At 39.8% G+C, this 18,727-nt stretch overlaps 1 protein-coding gene across 4 annotated transcripts in view; it reads left to right on the forward strand.

Annotated features, from left to right (window-relative positions):
* The window catches only part of LOC149262626 (protein DWD HYPERSENSITIVE TO UV-B 1-like), a 257,742-nt gene that overhangs the window by 108,926 nt on the left and 130,089 nt on the right, over positions 1 to 18,727 (forward strand). For all 4 annotated transcript variants that reach the window (XM_089424988.1, XM_089424996.1, XM_089424989.1 and 1 more), the window contains exons 4-5: positions 16,431 to 16,687; positions 17,034 to 18,585. In XM_089424988.1, coding sequence (XP_089281114.1) covers positions 16,431 to 16,687; positions 17,034 to 18,585 — 1,809 coding nt within the window. The remainder of the gene's footprint in view (positions 1 to 16,430; positions 16,688 to 17,033; positions 18,586 to 18,727) is intronic.

An 18,727-nucleotide genomic window follows, 5' to 3' on the forward strand; every position in this document is an offset into this window, starting at 1 on the left:
TGCCAAAAAGGCACAACATCTGCAGTATTTTCTGCTGGAAACAATAACAATAGGTGGCACTGAACAGAACACTACTAAATTGTGCTGCAATCTGCTACAGGAAATGTGCAAAGCCCGCCCTGAGAATATATACGATCTGCGCCTTTTCTTCTTTAAATTCTGTCAGAGAGATCTGAAATCAGACTGACAAGATCAGTATCGGGGGCCTCTTGATTGGGCTGGGTGCTTCATTAATCATGGTATCAAAACTCATCAAATTGTGGATCTCCAATTCCATGGATGAGCTGAAATTAGGATGCCTTCTTGCAATGTGGACCATCAACAAATCATTCCATGAATTGCCATTCTTACTTTATTGGTGCTCCTCTTCCATAATAGTTGTCAAATATCCATGTCTTTATATAAGGTGCTCCCATCAAAGGCAAGTATGGTGATAAAGAGTAAAAGGCTGCTTCTACAGATCTGAAATAGACTTTTGTCACCTGTTACCAACTGGTTAGCAGCTTTGTCGAGGTCCTCACGAGGCACTAGGTGGTACCACACAGGTGAGTGCCTACTGTCACCTCGGCACAAAGACCCTACCCTTTAAGTCCAACTCCTACAAAAGGCTATGGAAGGCTTCCCTAGATACACAAGTATTTCCACCAAAAATGAGTGATTTTTGCATGATGTCTTCTTCATTTGCCAAATTTTCCATGTGGCATGTCAAGTATACATCATGCTGGACATTTTGGGCCTTTGTTGTATTTTGGACCTGGGGGGCCTAACCTTTGGGATTCATGTAGTGCCCCATAAAACATGGAATGTTGTGAACTATGTGACTGCTATCTGGAGAACTGAATTATACTGAACCATGGCCGAATGAGGTACATACAGACCCTATGACTCATGACCATCTGGAAAAGACATAGGCGTGTTCAAGACATGGTCTGGACGAGCAATACAAAAACCATGTCTTCTCTAAACCATGTGTCCTAGTAGATCCTCCTCGAGGCTTTCAATCCTATCCAGGACAGAAGGACTTAAAGAGTGCGGCTAAAGGGACTGGGCATGGCAGACCATCATAGGCCTGGGATACCTTATACATAATCATCACATGGCTTACAAGGATTTTGACATGCATCTCTTTAGACTTACAATGGTGTTGTCATGAAAAGTACTGGGGCACCTCCCAGGAGGTAACATCACCCACAAGACTTTGAAGAATCTGTTACAGGTGTCCGTTGAGCAATCCTCCTTGTAATGCCTTTTATACCTGCAGGAAATCCCTTCTTCAAATGATATTTTCCAATCTGGATACAAAAATTAGGTCTGAAGAAATGCTGATCTGAAGAAATGCTGTGCTTCTTCTACTGGAAATCCATAATTGGCAGTCAAATACATGATTGAGCAGGTAGCCTGATTTTAGGGTGTAAATTGGCAGTGGTCTCCTATGAATAACGAAAGAAGCTAGCAGTTCCTGTAGCTTACATGGCAGCTCCAGAATTTTCTTTTTTCTTTGTTAATCAATGCCCACGATATGAGATGAACAATTTTCACTTCTGGTACCTTCTAAATGTCTGTCAGCAAGTTCGATAACATACCTTTTTCATATATGTCTTTTAGTATAAGTATACAGTATACACAAGAGACAATATTCTATCAACCACAGGTTTGACTTCCCAATATTTTATGCAAGCGAAGTTACTAAGGTACTCCTGATGTGGATCACCTCAATGGTTTGTGTGTTTAATACATCCATGCCATGATATTCAACATTTTATCCATACCCACATGTAAACCAATTGATGGTAAAGTGACATGAACATGGTGAGCTTAGAGTCACCAACGTGAGACTTCTCAATTTTCTGCCACATCAGATACTCATATCTTCATGTTGAAAAGAGAGACATCTGCTGACAATTCAAAACATAAGTTGTCTTCCGATCTTTATACTTGTAGCACATAGATCACACATATTCCCTTTCAAAACTTGGTGGCATATATCAATGTCTCGAGGACAGTGCATCACTTTATCGATCTTCAGCCGGTAATTTCCTAGGCTAGAAGTATTCTCAAAAATGTGCTGTCAAAACCTTTGGAAACTCGAAGCTAAACTTCGTAAATTTATACTTTGGCCAACACCATTTATGATTTTACCTAGTAGTGAAGTCAAATGGAGCAGCTGTCCTCGATTTACTGTTCAGTCAGCTCACAGATTCCTTCAATAATATGTGAAATTTCTTACCCTTTGTCCTCATCCATATTCTCCAGTTGTACGTTTTTCATTCTTATTAGAAATATTCAAAAATTAGAATGTAGAGGCGAGGCACAGCTGAAAATCATCATGTAAACAAGGCTGGTGTACTGCTGGTAATATCTGTCATAAGTGTGAACTCAGCATCTGTAAATTTCCGAACGTCCAACGAAAGAAATCAGCATCCCCTTGACATAATTCTGCTGGAAAGAAAGCCTCAGAATACTCAAAATTCTCATGCATTTTGAGGGGTAACATATCATATCGGACCCTGATGATAAAGTATGGCTGTCAATAAATGTCCATACGATGTAAACTCACATGGTCAAACACAATATGTGTTAGAGTTAAGGACCATTTAGTGTCATGAGTTACATGTTAGGATATAAGCTTTCATAATGCAATGCCATTGAATGTTTTTTTCCCTATATGTTTTCAGCCAACACAAGCAAGTAGCAATTGTTCTACTTACACGCAGAGTGTCAGAGGGTTTAGTACTAGATGGTTGCTGAACAAGCCTCCCCCCGGACAGGTTCCTCCCCAGCCCCAGCAGAGCAGACAAAGACTTATCCAAAGCTTCTTTCCTTTGGCCTCAGATGTTAGGAGTATCCCTCACTCCTACACCCCCCCTAGGATCATGCAGCCAGACTCCTCATTGGATCCAGAGGACTCTGATAGTGAGCCAACACCACTGTCGCCCCCCTCGCTATCAGCTATTAGACTCGGGCATTCTTGACATCATCGACCTCTAGCCTTGGACTTATTCACTTAGCCTTCTACATGATCCAGTTATATACATGTTTATGAGCCTGCCCTATTATTGTATCCTTCTTTACTGCATTTTATCCAAGATTTAGCTTTGGGATTTTCTAGGAGTTGCCATCAACATTTCATCAACATCCGAAAAATTTCTATTTTTAGCAATCTTTGCATGGTGGTTCTGACAGCATATTTGGACTCCCCATGGAAATCTGACTCTGATGAGTATAATATTGTGGACATACAACCAATTGTCTATTTCTAGCAGTGCCTATTTTTAGGCATACTATATATGGCAGGGGCTCCATATCTATTTCAAAAATTTTCTTTTCCTATTTTTTATGGGGAACATTATTTTGGCATGTCTATTTATAGTAGGTTGACATGTGGCAATCTTAGATGCTGACATGTGGAAGCTTCTAGAGTGGACAAGTGGCTACGAGTCAACTTTGTTGTTGTAAAACACGAGTAACTATTTACATGTGTTGGAAACACTGAGATGGGAGGGGAATCAGTATTTCTTTTTCCGACTATTGTTTTACTAGTTAAAACATTTATATTCAGGCTACTTCTCCCCTTGGACTGTCTCCTGTCCTGTTGGTCCTTCAGCCCTTTTTCTGTTCTGCGGGACCCTCTCCAGCTGCCTCTATTTCCTCCAATTGTTTCAACAACACAACAAATATATTCAACGCACCTTGTTCTCTGTTTTTGTTGTTGTATGTGCTCCTGATAGCTCCGACTATCGGTATCCTCTTTTCCGCTGGCTATTTGGCTTCCTCCTCGGTCTCTGTAGTTTCCTCTGCGCTGGCTTGTCCTCTTCGGCGCTTTGGTTTCCTCTACACTGGCTTGTCCTCTTCGTGCTCACCAACACTCCTGGGACACGTTGATTCAACGGTGAGGACCGAATAATACACAGAGAACACATATTCCATGTTAAAACTGTAACAACGCTCCTTTTTTCAATCATCATAGACATACACAGGACTTTGCAGTTTAACGGAGAGACTGTACCAATCAGGACGGCCCCTGCCTGCCGCGTCATCATCGCAATCGTAGTCGGCTTTTGTTCAGGCCTCTTGAACTATCGGGAGCGTTTCTTAATGCATTTTTGCCTTCAAACCCCGTGCAAGGCAAATATTCAAATACACAGGAAATATGAGAAAAAAATCGGCGAAAACGTTAAAGGGTGGACTTCAAATTTATTTCACCCTCATCTATACCTGCATCGGGTCCGCAGTGTAATCACAATCGGCAGTTGCAACATATGGCGCTATCCCTTTATAACTTGCAATGGTCACCTCCGACATGGCGGACACGATATAGCATTAAGTCAGTTGTAATGTTGCATCGGGTCTGCAACATTCATCGCAATCGGCGCTTGCCCTTGGCGGAGGTCCAATGCGATATCGCTAATCGCTATCGGCGATTGCAATGGGCCACTTAACACTTTATAACTCCCGCTCCCGAAGTGCCGATGCGATATATGTCGGCAATCGCAAATCGCAAAGGTTCAGGTCTAGACCTTAACGTAGACCACTCACTTATAGCGATGCGATAATATGTGCCAGACCCGATAAGACTCAACACTCCCGTGCATAAAATTTCAAGTCCGCTTTCTCGAATCCGCTAAGTGTTTCGCGTGATTTCCCTGTGTAAATACACAGGGGTGATGCTATATGGGTTCTACTGACCCGATAGCATTAAAACTTCCGCCTATAATTTCCAATACAGTTATGATTTTTGCCTCCGATAGTGTATTTGCAATACAACCAAGTCTTCCGCCTCTGATAGTGTAAATGCATATATATGTGAGTTTTGGCCTTCGATAGCGTATTTGCAATACAACCAAGTCTTCCACCTCCGATAGTGTAAATGCATATATACGTTTTGGCCTCTGATAGTGTTAATGCATATATATATATATATATATGAATATGAGTTTTGGCCTCCGATAGTGTTAATGCATGCAGATAACCCTTTTGTGGCATATATAGCTCCCGATAGTGTATTCTTTGGCATTTTTACTCTGATAGCTCTGTCTGCTTCCTCTGATGGCTCCAATAGCTCTGATTGCTTCCTCCAATGTCTTTGTCTGCTCTTTGCTCCTCCGATAGCTCTGTTTGCTCCGTTTGCTCTTATGTTTGATCTGTTTGCTCCTCCGATAGCTCTGTTTGCTTCGTTTGCTCCTCCGATATGTTCTTCTTTGGCATATATGTATGACATATATATATGGCTCCTCTTGTAGCTCCGATATATATATGTATGACATATATATATATATATATATATATATATATATATATATATGGCTCCTATGGCATGTTGACTCCTCTTTTGATGACTTTTTCCTCTTGATTCTTCTTGGGCATTTATTACATGCAATGCTCCTCTGATATGGCTCCTCTTGCTCCAGTGTGGCTCCTCTTGCTCCAATTTGGCTTTTCTTGTTCCAGTGACCTCCTCTTGATATCTTCAGACCTTGATGGCTTCTGCCTTTTCCGACATGCCTCTCTTGCTTTGATATTTTGCAATATACTTTGATATGCCTCCTTTGTTAACTCCTCCGTTAACATGCTCTTGCTTATGGCTTGGCTATCCTGATGGCCTTGCTCCTGTCTCTTCATGGATCTGCTCTGCTTCCCCTTGGCTTCATATCATCATCTAGAATATCTAGTATGTAGAATATTGTCATATTGACATCAATGAAATAAGTGGTTGCAATCAGTTGCCAATATGGCTTATTAATGGAATTATTATTCTTCTCTCCCCCTTTGACATCAATGGCAAAGGAGTGCTTTGGGACTCCCCCTATCAAACTGCTTCTATTCTTCATGAATGGTAGATCTTCATGGGTCTGTGACTCCCCCTGTCATAGTGCTCTTCTTCTTTTTACTCAAGATAAAAGGATTGATGCTTTATCATCAATTAGCACATTATTCCCTCTTCATGTGTCAAAACTACTTTATCATGGCTTCAACAATGCTTAAAGATGCTCTACTTCAATGCTTTCAATCAGACTGCAAATAGTCATACACCAAGTGTCCAAGTTTAGGTTTTTATGCTTCAATCCAGATTGTTATCTCCATAGTCAGAATTGAGAGGCCTTCATAGTCCGAATCAAGAGAAAAAGGCCACTGAACTTTTATTTCTTGTTATCTTTCTTCAGATCCGAGTTCCTTTGTGTCTCTGTGCTTCTCCTTAAGTCACTGCCATCCAGTATTCAACATTACTGCATTTGGATGAAGTGGTGAGAGGTTGTGCCTTACTGTTGCTATATTTTCTCAGTGACCAGTCTTAGCATAAGTTATATTTGACTGCACAACATTCTCCTTTCTATGAGCCATCTTTTCCTTGTGTTCTTGTACATATCTCAGCAAGTTATTTCCCTAGCAGATTTAGATATCCAATCTGTGACTGTCTTTTAAAATCATTCTGCTGATTTGCATCTTTTTGCAATGCTTCAGTTTGTTATATGCTGCTAGCTGCTCTTACTTCAAACTCCATTCTAGATGTATCTGTTTGTTTGAAGATTGCCTCTATTAGTGTCCATAATTTATCTGTTCTCACATTAAATCCCTGAGTCAAGACATTTAGCATCTGTAATATCAACACCATAGTTATTTGCCCTATTTCTCTAGCATTAGATGACTTTCTCTGTTGCTCCAAATACTACTTAGTGATTAAGTGGAAAGCATCTTTAACAACAGTCCAAAGAATGGTTACAGAATCATATTCTTCAATGGAGTACCCCTGAGAAATGATCTTTATCAAAGAATGACTGTTAATATAGCTCAACAAGGATTTCATAGGGACCCTTTCACTAATAGCTTCTGCAATAATGATCAAGGATCATAGGCTCCCCCTGACTGTATGCATCATCTCCTTTTGGCAGAGTCTTCCCATCAAATGCTTAGATTGTCAAAATTCAGGCCAATGACATATGCTGTTGGCTGGAGAGTTCAAGGGACTTTCAGATTGTATTTGCTTCCTTCTCCATACTTGTGTAACTTTCTTCTTTTGCATGGTTCTAGCTTGTGTAAGAGCCCAAGTTAAGTTACAATCACGTGCCTTATGACCAATGTTATGACACTTGAAGCATTCTGCATTGTTCATGAATAAGAATTCATCATTTCTTCCTGAAAAATTGTTTCTTGGAGATTGTTGGGGACCATAATATCTATCTCTATGAGATGGTTGGGGACCATAACATCTATCTTTATGATATGCTTTACAGTCTTTTGCCATGTGACCAAACTTTGTACAAGAATAACAATAACCAAAAAATGAACTTTGGTACCTGGGAGATGGAGATTTCCTTGATGTACTTCTGAAGCCTTTCATCCCTGAGATCCTTTGATGACAACCTTTGCCTCTCGCATCTTTGACATCATCTACATTTCTTCTTGGAGCAGGATTTTTTGTTGTAGCAAGATTTCTTCTTGGAACATGATTTCTTCTATTGTAGCCTTGATTTTTCTCCTTGGCTTTGCTGGAACTGGGAGCATCACCATTTCTTTCTAGCTTCTTCACATCCCTTTTGTTTGAAGCATTATCATTCTTGTTGGAGGATTCACCTGCATACCCGAGACTTGATTTATCAAATGGACATCTGTGATAGCTGAGCATGTCATCCAAGGCCTGAGAGCTCTTCAAGATTTTGTTCATCCCTTCAACCTTTGTTCTGAGGAAGACAATCTCTTCTTCCAGTCTTTCACACTCATTGTTCTTCTTAGCAAGTTGTTTCTCAATTTCTTCCTTGATATGAGTAGCTTCATCTGCTTCTATTTTAAGGGAGATGATATTTGACTTCATTCTGAAGATTTCTTCGTTCTTTGCTTGACTGCTCTCCATTTCTTCTTTTATCCTTGTAGCTTTACATGTTTCAGCGTTGAGAAGCTTGATGTTAGATTTTAATTTGAAGATTTCTTCATCCTTTGCTTTTAGTTGACAGACAATGGTGTTTCTTTCCTTTCCTGCTTCATCAACCTGTCCTTTTATGACTTCCAATGCTTCCATGGTCTTTTCAGCTCCTTGTGCTTGTTTCCTTGCTTCTTGTAGTTGAGACTTGAGAGAGGAGACCTCTACCTTGTACTGACCAATCTCTTCTTCAAGTTTGTTCAAGCTTTTGTGCCTTTGTTCAAGTTGACTTGACAAGGTATCTTCCTGATTCTTTGCTTTATTCAATTGATTTGTCATGGATATGACTTCTTCATGATGCTTTCTTTTGCTTTGATGAAATTCCTTCTTAAGCTTGGCAAGCTCTTCATCCCTTTCTTGTATTTGAAGCTTGATGAGGTCAACTTTCTTCCTTGTTTGATCTTGGTCACCAATTAGTGCTATCTTCTTAAATTCCTCATTTTCCTTTTTCAAATTGTTAATCTCTTCCATGGCAGTCATAAGTTGAGCGAGGAGTTCTTCTACAAAATCTTTTTCATTCTCTTCATCTTCTAGGTTTGCTTTAGCCTTGATGTCATCATTCTCATGTTCAGCTTCTATGATGGGTTCTGGATTTCCTTCTAGATTTCCATCATCTTCTTGACTGATGGTCATGGTCAATGCTCCTTTTGAGTGAAGGTCATGAAGTTTGTCCCATATACCCTTTGCTGATGAATATTTTCCTAGATTGTTCTTTATAGAATCAGGTAGCCCATTCAAGATTGCCTTCATTGCTTTTTTATTGTACTCCTTAGATTCTTCATCCATCCTGCTATCAGTAATTACTGATTTCCAGATTTCAATGCCTTGAGTCAGTAAGAAATTCCTCATTCTTGCTTCCCATATATTAAAGTTCCCATTGAACCTTGGAGCCTCCTCAAATTGATTGTCTTCTATCTTAGTAGTAGAGGGAGACACATCCTTGGGAGGATTGGAGACTTTCTTCCTTGACTTCGCCATTTGTGTTCTAAAGATCAACCTTCAAGTTGTTAGGCTTTGAATGAAGGTACTGGCTCTGATACCAATTGTTGGAAATACTGAGAGGGGGGGTGAATCAGTGTTTCTTTTTCCGACTATTGTTTTACCAGTTAAAACATTTATATTCAGAACACAAGATGAACAACAAGAATAAATGCTTTTATTAATATAATCTTTGCAGTAAAATAGATACAATATATAAGTGGTTGCAATCAGTTGCCAAGCACCAACTTGGACTTTTGTGAGGCTCCAACCTCCAAAGCTCCAACTCTATTTCGCCAAGGCACCAATCTTGGACTTAGGAGCACCAACTCCCAAGGACTTCAATCCTTCCAGTTCTTGAGACACTAGTTCCAAGGACACCTATCCTTCCTACTTTTGAGGCACCAATCCCAAGGACTCCAATCCTTCTTACTTCTGAGGCATCAGCCCCAAGGGTTCCAACCCAATCTTGTCAAGGCATGTTTGATAGTAATGTTCTGCTCTCAGAACTCTTCTTTACTGAGTTCTGTCTATTTATAGCTTCACTGTAGTCTCCATGCTACAACATCAATGACAACTAGTCTTCTTATGAAGGAGTCTTTACAACTCTTCATGCTGCCCACACAGAGTCTCCAATAGCCTTCATGACCTCTGATAATGTCTCCACACAACTTTAGTGAGTCCACTGTTAGCTGCACTAGGCTCTGCATAAGAACCAACTTTCTGTTCAAGCATATGTTCTTATTGTCATAGTGAATGCTTCAGCATGACTGTTTCTCTGCTGGCTACTTCTCCCCTTCGACTGTCTCCTGTCCTGTTGGTCCTTTGGCCCTTTTTTTGTTCTGCTGGACCCTCTCCAGCTGCCTCTATTTCCTCCAACTGTTTCAACAACACAACAACTACATTCAATGCACCTTGTTCTCTGTTTTTGTTGTTGTATGCGCTCCTGATACCTCCGACTATTGGTTTCCTCTTTGATGCTGGCTCTTTGGCTTCCTCCTCGGTCTCTGTAGTTTCCTCTGCGCTGGCTTGTCCTCTTCGGCGCTTTGGTTTCCTCTGCGCTGGCTTGTCCTTTTCAGCGCTTTGGTTTCCTCTACGCTGGCTTGTCCACTTCGTGCTCACCAACACTCCTGGGACACATTGATTCAACGGCGAGGATCGAATAATACACAGAGAACACATATTCCATGTTAAAACTGTAACAATGCTCCTTTTTTTAATCATCATAGACATACACAGGACTTTGCAGTTTAATGGAGAAACTGTACCAATTAGCTGGCCCTTGCCTGTCGCGTCGTCATCACAATCGCAGTCGGCTTTTGTTCAGGCCTCCTGAACTATCGGGAGTGTTTCTTGATGCATTTTTGCCTTCAAACCCCACGGAAGGCAAATATTCAAATACACAGGAAATATGAGAAGAAAAACCGGCGAAAACGTTAAAGGGCGGACTTCAAATTTATTTCACCCTCATCTATACCTGCATCGAGTCCGCTGTGTAATCGCAATGGCAGTCGTAGCATATTGCGCCATCCCTTTAACTTGCAATGGTCACTTTCGACATGGCGGACGCGATATAGAATTAAGTCAATTGTAATGTTGCATCGGGTTCGCAACATTCATCGCAATCGGCGCTTGCCCTTGGTGGAGGTCCGATGCGATATCGCTAATCGCTATCGGCGATTGCAATGGGCCGCTTAACACTTTATAACTCCCACTCTCGAAGTGCCGATGCGATATATGTCGACAATCGCAAATCGCAAAGGTTTAGGTCTAGACCTTAATGTAGACCACTCACTTATAGCGATGCGATAATATGTGCCGGACCTGATAAGACTCAACACTCCCGTGCATAAAATTTCAAGTCCGCTTTCTTGAATCTGCTAAGTGTTTAGCGTGATTTCTCTGTGTAAATGGCTTTCGGCGATAAATAAGTAAATACACAGGGGTGATGCTATATTGGTTCTACGGACCCGATAGCGTTAAAACTTCTGCCTATAATAATTTCCAATACACCTATGATTTCCGCCTCTGATAGTGTATTTGCAATACAACAAAGTCTTCCACCTCCGATAGTGTAAATGCATATATATGCGAGTTTTGGCCTCCGGTAGTGTATTTGCAATACAACCAAGTCTTCCGCCTCCAATAGTGTAAATGCATATATACGTTTTGGCCTCCGATAGTGTTAATGCACACACACACACACACACACATATATATATATGAGTTTTGGTCTCCGATAGTGTTAATGCATGCATATAACCCTTTTGTGGCATATATTGCTCTCGATAGTGTATTCTTTGGCATTCTTGCTCTGATAGCTTTGTCTGCTTCCTCTGATGGCTTCGATAGCTCTGATTGCTTCCTCCAATGGCTCTGTTTGCTCTTTGCTCCTCCGATAGCTCTGTTTGCTCCGTTTGCTCCTCTGTTTGACCTATTTGCTCCTCCGATATGTTCTTCTTTGGCATATATGTATGACATATATATATGGCTCCTCCTGTAGCTCTGATATATATATATATATATATGGCTCCTCTGGCATGTTGACTCCTCTTTTGATGACTTCTTCCTCTTGATTCTTCTTGGGCATGTATTACATGCAATGCTCCTCCGATATGGCTCCTCTTGCTCCAATGTGGCTCTTCTTGTTCCAATGACCTCCTCTTGATATCTTCAGACCTTGATGGCTTCTGCCTTTTCCGACATGCCTCTCTTGCTTTGATATTTTGCAGTATACTTTGATATGCCTCCTTTGTTAACTCCTCCGTTAATAGACTCTTGCTTATGGCTTGGCTATCCTGATGGCCTTGCTCCTGTCTCTTCATGGATCTGTTCTACTTCCCCTTGGCTTCATATCATCATCTAGAATATCTAGTGTCTAGAATATTGCCATATTGACATCAATGACAACCTAGGTCAACAACATGATGGAGGTATAATGTGGCAATGATGGGAATTTATTTTTCTCTCCACCCCATTTTCTCTCTCCTAATGCACATTGGCTTTTCCTCTCCTCCAACTCACACTTCTTGTCCACCTCACTCCACTCCTTGGTTGATAGGAAAGCAATCTCAGTAGTCTAATGCACAGTCCCTCGAGGAGATTTTAGGATAGTTTGATTTTCTGTAGGATACTGCAGATATATTTTTACCCAAGTTGAATTAGTCTAAATCTCTCCAAGGTTATTTTTATCCCACTTCCAAAATGTAAAATTTACCCAAGGATACTTTTATGAGGTTGATCTTTGCCAAAATTGCCTTAGGGACATTTTTATCATAGGTTGAGTTTACTGAAAATGCTTTTACCGAAGTCGAAGTGGCTATAATCATGCAAAATGATATTTTTATCTCACGACAACTTATAAATACTTCAGTTCAACTCGAGCATATGCCACTTAACTAAATCTTTTTCTTCAGTTTAGTGTAGTTAGAATGCGAGTTGACTCTGCATGCTTTTTCAAGTGCACAGTTATTTACCTTTTTGAGGAATTCAACCTCCTATTATTCCTAGTGCACATTGGAGGAATTAGATGAGGGATAGGGTTATAGATATAGGTGCAAGCTATAGGTTTATTTGAATTGTCTTCAACAAAAATGTTACTCTCTTTCTCTCTCGTCTCCATGTTCTTTCTACCGTCTCTCTTTTAGTTTCTACTATATTGTAATATTCCCAACTTTGTGAGTGCAGAACTTGCTAAAGGATTTTGCCCAATTTTGGTAATATTAATTAATAAGGGGCAAATATTATAATTTATTTTGGGAAAGGCGGCAAATAATTTTTTATTGGAAGAATGGCGGCAAAATAATATTTTATTGGAAAATGGGGGCAAAACATTATTTTATTGGAAAAGGGCGGCAAACTTTTACTTTATTAAAATGGTGGCAAAAGTTTGCAAGTGGAAAATGACCCCCACGAACAAAATAATATTAAAAAAGAGTCTAGAAAGATGGAGAGAAATTATAAAAGGAGGGGAGACTCATTTGTTGGGAATTCTATCTTTCTATCATCTCTGATTGACACTGAAAGGAAACTCAAGCGAGTTTCAGACTTAGGAGTTTCAAGCGAAACTCTCAGCTAACTTCGGTGGACTTCGAGTGCCACCCTAGTTAGCTCTTGGGGGAGATTACTTGAGGTTTTTCATTTGTGTCTATTGGAGGTGTTGAAGCGAGTTTTGAATTAGTTGTTTTCTGGGCTCCACAAATCCTTAAGGGGCCGAGTTTTATATCAGATTTGGGGCTGAGTTAATATAAGTTTTATATCAGATTTGGGGGCTGAAGGTGATCATTGTTATATTCTTGTAGCAACTTGGCAGAAAGGAGGCTGTATTGTATTGAATGTTATCAACAAATCCTCCAATCAAATTTTCTTATCAGTTTGAAGCTTATCCTAGGTGTTGTTCTTTCATGCCAATGTAAACTTTGGAATTTGGCTCTCAATAAATTATCAGTCTTTGCTTCAGAAAATGATTAAAGTGTCCTTCAAAGTTTGCTCACTAATTGCCTCGCTGTGCAATCTATTTCCAGGTTCCTCTGCATGTTACTTTTTCCAAGTTACAATTCTGTTATGTGTTTAAATAAAGGCTGAACTCTGTTATCCTGTGCTATATGTGTATGGACTGATATTTAACAGAGGAAAGTAAAATTTATATGCTGTCCTGTGGTGCCATCTTTCTTATTATGCTTGTTACTATTCACTGTGTGTTGGAACCATCATTTGAGTGGTATTAATTTATGGCGTGCTGCTGTTTGGAGATGATAATTGTTCAAATACACTTACAGCAGTACTTTCATGACATGATTGACGAGACCTCTCACTGAAGAAACTCACTGGAAACTTAGAAAAATTTGGGGTCATTGGGGAAATTTCTATTGTTTCTGAAAATCATTGTCATCAGTCTTTAATAATCATCTCGGTGGAGCCAGCTTCTTGGCCTTGCAGAATAAACTTCAGTTTTGATTTATTCTCTGGGTTGTTTGATCATGATGTTTTCATGTTTATATTATGCAGTATTGTAAAAATTGTTGAGCCTTTTTCATTGTTTTAAATCTGCCATTTAAATCCACTTTTTATATATTTTTTCTTCCATATAAAAGCTCATGATAGAGATTATTCCACTTTTTAAAACACAAAAAAACTTGTAAATGTGTTTGTCCACTAACTTGCTGGTTGCTTTGCTGTTATTTCTATGTGATTTTGCAGATTTTTAGTGAAAACAGTACATGCTAGACTAGGGACATCACCCTATGGCTGGCAAGCACCAGCACGAGCAGCGAGGGAGATTTGCAAGTGACATGAAGGGCACATTTTCCTAGATGTTTCACAAATTTATTTTGCAAATTTTCGAAAGATATTCCTATTTACAAACAATGTAGAAATTTGTGCTAACAACGTCTCCCAATAAATTCCCCTCCATAACCACCTCAAATAAAATAATATATGTGCCAAGTCAAGGAGGTGATGACGCTCTCCAATGAAGGTCAAAAGATGACAAGTGTAACTGAAATGTCCATGCAATAAATATGAGAGAGCACCTAAGAAAGGTGCGCCCTAGAAAAGTGTGCCATGTAACTACTTTGGCCCCACAAAAGTAATAAAATATCTCTATGTAAAGTGCACCCTAGGAGGAACGTCGTTATAACTCTTTAATGCCATGCCAAAGCCTTGTGTTGTTTCCCAATACCATCCACAAATCCCTCCAAACCATGTGCACAAAAGAAAGTGTGCCCTAGGAATCTGTGCCAACCTCCTCAACAATAAAACAATCATGTAAACCTTGGAAACTATGCCCAAGATGGGAGTGTCCTGTATAAAACATCCAATATCCTCCAAAATTCAAATAACTCCTCCAAGTGTGAATAACTACCAAGTGAAGTAGGGTGCTTAAGCTATTAACCTCCAAGGTAACAAAATGGAATAATTCAACCATTAAATGGTTAAATTAACCTCAACATGTGTGCACAAAGGTTGATGCTGAAATAAAACCATAGTCCAATCTCCCAGTAGTTACCAACAAATTATATCACCATGAACATGTGTGCCTATGAGTGGGGTTATGCTCCACAAGTGTTGTATCATGGAAATAAGTTGTATCTCTTGGCAAAGACCACCATAATAACAACACAATGATGAAAATAGAACCTCTACCTAGGTTTAAACCTAGGGCACACCAGTGAAGGACCATAACATGATTGATACCTCATCAAACCTTAGTGAAAGTTTGATCATCGAAGATATATGTAGTACTCCCCATCTAAATTTGTACTAGGGCACACCAGTGAAGGACCATAACATGATTGATACCTCATCAAACCTTAGTGAAAGGTTTGATCATCGAAGATATATGTAGTACTCCCCATCTAAATTTGTACTTGGTAAGAAGTACATCCACAAGGGTACTAACATCATCTAACACATTCCACCTAGGTGATGTCTAGTAAATGTTACAAATGTTAAGTTATATCACCTAGGAAAATCCCATCAAGTAAAAGTGCACTACCACAACACAACCATCATCTAACCATGTCAACATCATAAGACTCTTGAAAAATGGACAATAGAAATGGTAACCCATCCAATCATAAAGTATGTCCCTACTACACATCAAACAAGAGGGCCATGTAGAAAACCCCCTCCTATTGTGACCAAATGATACCACATCACCAACATCACCATGCAAAATTCACTAGGAAGCTGCAACTATCATGAAACATCAATCTCCTAAGACCATCATCTAACCCCTTTGGCTCTAGAACCATCGTGCATATCCAAGATAAGCATATCAACCATACCAAAATGAGATAACATGCTTCACAACCATCAAATATGCAACAAAGGGGTGATCAACAAGGCAAGCATATGTGAGAAGACCATCAAACCAGCAAGCACAACTATCCAACCAAGGAGAAGTGAGACTCGCCCAAATCAAAGACCTCCAATGCCAAGGAGAAGAAGCTCAGTGAAGGTGTATCTCCCCCAAGTCAATTCAAAAGCTCGAAGGAACCAACAGAAAATCTCCATCAATGTGATGAAAATCACAAAGTGGAACCTCATATGAGGTGTAACATTATGCACCTTCAATTCTGCTTGGAAAACACCTGTCAATGTTCAATAAATATCACTTAGCACTGTGGCTGCTGCTTGGAGCCTATTCTCAGCTCCAGTGAGTTAAGTCACCTGGCAATATCTCTATGTGAGCAGAAATCTGCCTGTCCCATGTTGCAGGGAGTGCCTGCCACCAGAGCAACAGTTGTTTCCTGCCCACAAGTGGTTCCAGGATGGGAAATATCTCAGAAACACTCCCAAAACACTAGGAGAAGATTTCCACTTGAATTTCCTTAATGTTTTATGATTCTCTTTTATGTAATGATCTTTTCAAAATTGTTATACAATTTCATGCAGGGACACGAGGAATTTGATTGGTGGAATATCAAATATTTCATATCTACTTTATTTTTGGAAATTATCTTAATGCACAAATTTTGACCATTTTATAGAGGAGCTGATATTTGTGGCCACTGTTTGTTTGTGATCCCACTGACAGGCTAAACTTCTAAAATCTCTGAATGAAGCATGCATCTTGGAGATCAATATCGACAAGCTGGGAGAAATTGATTTTGCTCCTCTAACTGAAGTATTTTCTTTGGTAAATTTATCAGAAGTAGATGCAGTTGATGTACTTCATACCTCACGATGTATTATTGTCAATGGTCAAGAACTCTTGACACTGATCCGCTGTATTGGCCCTAAACTCCGATCAGTTGATTTAAAAGATGTATCTCTTGGCAAAGATGCTCTTAGGTAGGTCGCCGGTGCAGTCCTTTCCTTCTTATTGCAGAATTAAGGCATCTGTGTCATACTTGTCTATATTGAATCAGGAAATTTTGTAGCAAGACTTTTCATGCATATTCACTGAATATTGTTAAAGTCTTTATCACTTTTTATGTTTGTGTTTTTCTTGCTATGCTACAGTTCAGATTTCTATGACTACTTTCTGCTTTTTTTTTTTTCGTCGTGAAATCTTGATCATATTTGCTTTTGCCTCAATAGATGAAAGCTAGTTCACTGAACACCTTTCCTTTTTGTTTTTTGGTTTAGTTTAGATTAAGTAGTTAGTTGATACTCACTTTATGTGCATGGCTGACAGGGATCTTTTGGAAAGAGGCTTGCCATGCCAGATTTTGAACTTGAGTTCCTGTCGTACCAGGAAACTAAACATGACAGGACAGTTTTTGGCACTTCACACAATGAATCTGGACTTCAATGTTTATGTAACTAGCCTGCCTGAAGGCTGCTTTAGTTATATGCCAAAACTGAGAAGGCTTTCTATGTGTGAAACTAGAATTGCAAATTTCTGGACAACAGTGGCTGCATTATCAAGACTTCCCTCATTATCGGAGCTTCGTTTTCAGAATTGCTTGTGCTGTAATGACACAGGGCAATGTCCACTGTCTTCAACTGAAAAGACTAACACTTTTATTCAGGAAAGTCTTTCTTTAAATCAAGCTTGTAAGGCTTGGCGCATGGAATGGTCTTGTATTGATCATGACAGTGTTAGGTTCCCAGATTCAGAGTCCTCAGAAACAGACATAGAGGCTTTCCATGACATATTCTCAGATGATGAGTCAATTATGCGCCATCGTTTAGTTCATAGTTCTGGTGAAGATTCTTCAGATGAAAGTGTGGGTGAATTGCAATTCCATTTGAGAGAGTCAATCCCTTTAGAGGACAGTCTTGCAGATATTCAGCAAACAGATTTTCTGGGGAATCTGAATAGAAGGGGAAATGGAATCACAGACATGGACTTCAATGATGCTAATACCTTGGTGCAACAATTTGTGCAAGTAGGAGCAGAGGAAAGATTCTTTGAGACAGATGAAGGGTTTTCTTCTAGGGAAGATGGACTGATGTCTATTAGAGATAGGAGAATGCGGGGGAATATTAGTGATGTTTCTGGTAATTCATTTGACAATACTGTATCTCTTGATGCATTTTATGATGCAGCAGAGACATCCACGCCGCTCAGGGCAAGTGCAATAAGTAATGGAGAAGGGACTTCTGGGGATGAGTTGAACAGTGAAGATTCTGTAATGCCTGCTGGCATTGCACTTAGACGAAATGCTTCACACCATCCCTCCTCAATTTGTTTTGAAAAAAATTATAGAGAGTTCATGATAGCCTCGTTACCTGGTTTAAAAGTTCTTGACAATTTACCTGTCACTCAGTTGGAGAGAGAGAGAGCACGAACAGTATTTGAACAATATTTTGAATCTCTTCCATATAATAGGAGAGAGAAAGAAAATGTTTTCAACATTTTAAAAGGGCGTGAAACTGGAATAGGCTCTGGAATACTTTTGCCATGCAAGCGAAAGCGACTAGGCACAAGCAATGGTAATGCTATTTCATTTTCCAGATCTATTTGTGCAGCCAAAATGGCCTCTTGTGCATGGCCAGCCACTTACCCTATTTCCAAATTGAAAAGGAACTCTACTGAAAATTCTACAGAAATTAACAAGAAGTTTCGGCCCAGACAATTTGAGTATCATCCATCTGATGCTAGTTTGATGGTCTTCGGGACTTTGGATGGGGAAGTGGTTGTGATCAACCATGAAAGTGGTAAAATTGTCGGCCATGTTCAGTCAGTTGGAGCAAATCATAGTATTCTTGGACTCTGTTGGCTCAACAAGGACCCTTCCAAGGTATGGTGGGTCTTGACACCAAGCTAGGTTGATTCCTACAATCAAGGATATAAACTGCACTTGCTAAGTAGAGAAACCTGTAAAGTACTCAACATTAACATGTTGAACATATTGTTTGCTTTTCAGTAATAACCTTTTTTTC

This window comes from Pinus tabuliformis, chromosome 6 (assembly GCF_031772625.1).
Source record: "Pinus tabuliformis cultivar Carrire ecotype Pingquan chromosome 6, CPIR1, whole genome shotgun sequence".
Taxonomy (NCBI): domain Eukaryota; kingdom Viridiplantae; phylum Streptophyta; class Pinopsida; order Pinales; family Pinaceae; genus Pinus; species Pinus tabuliformis.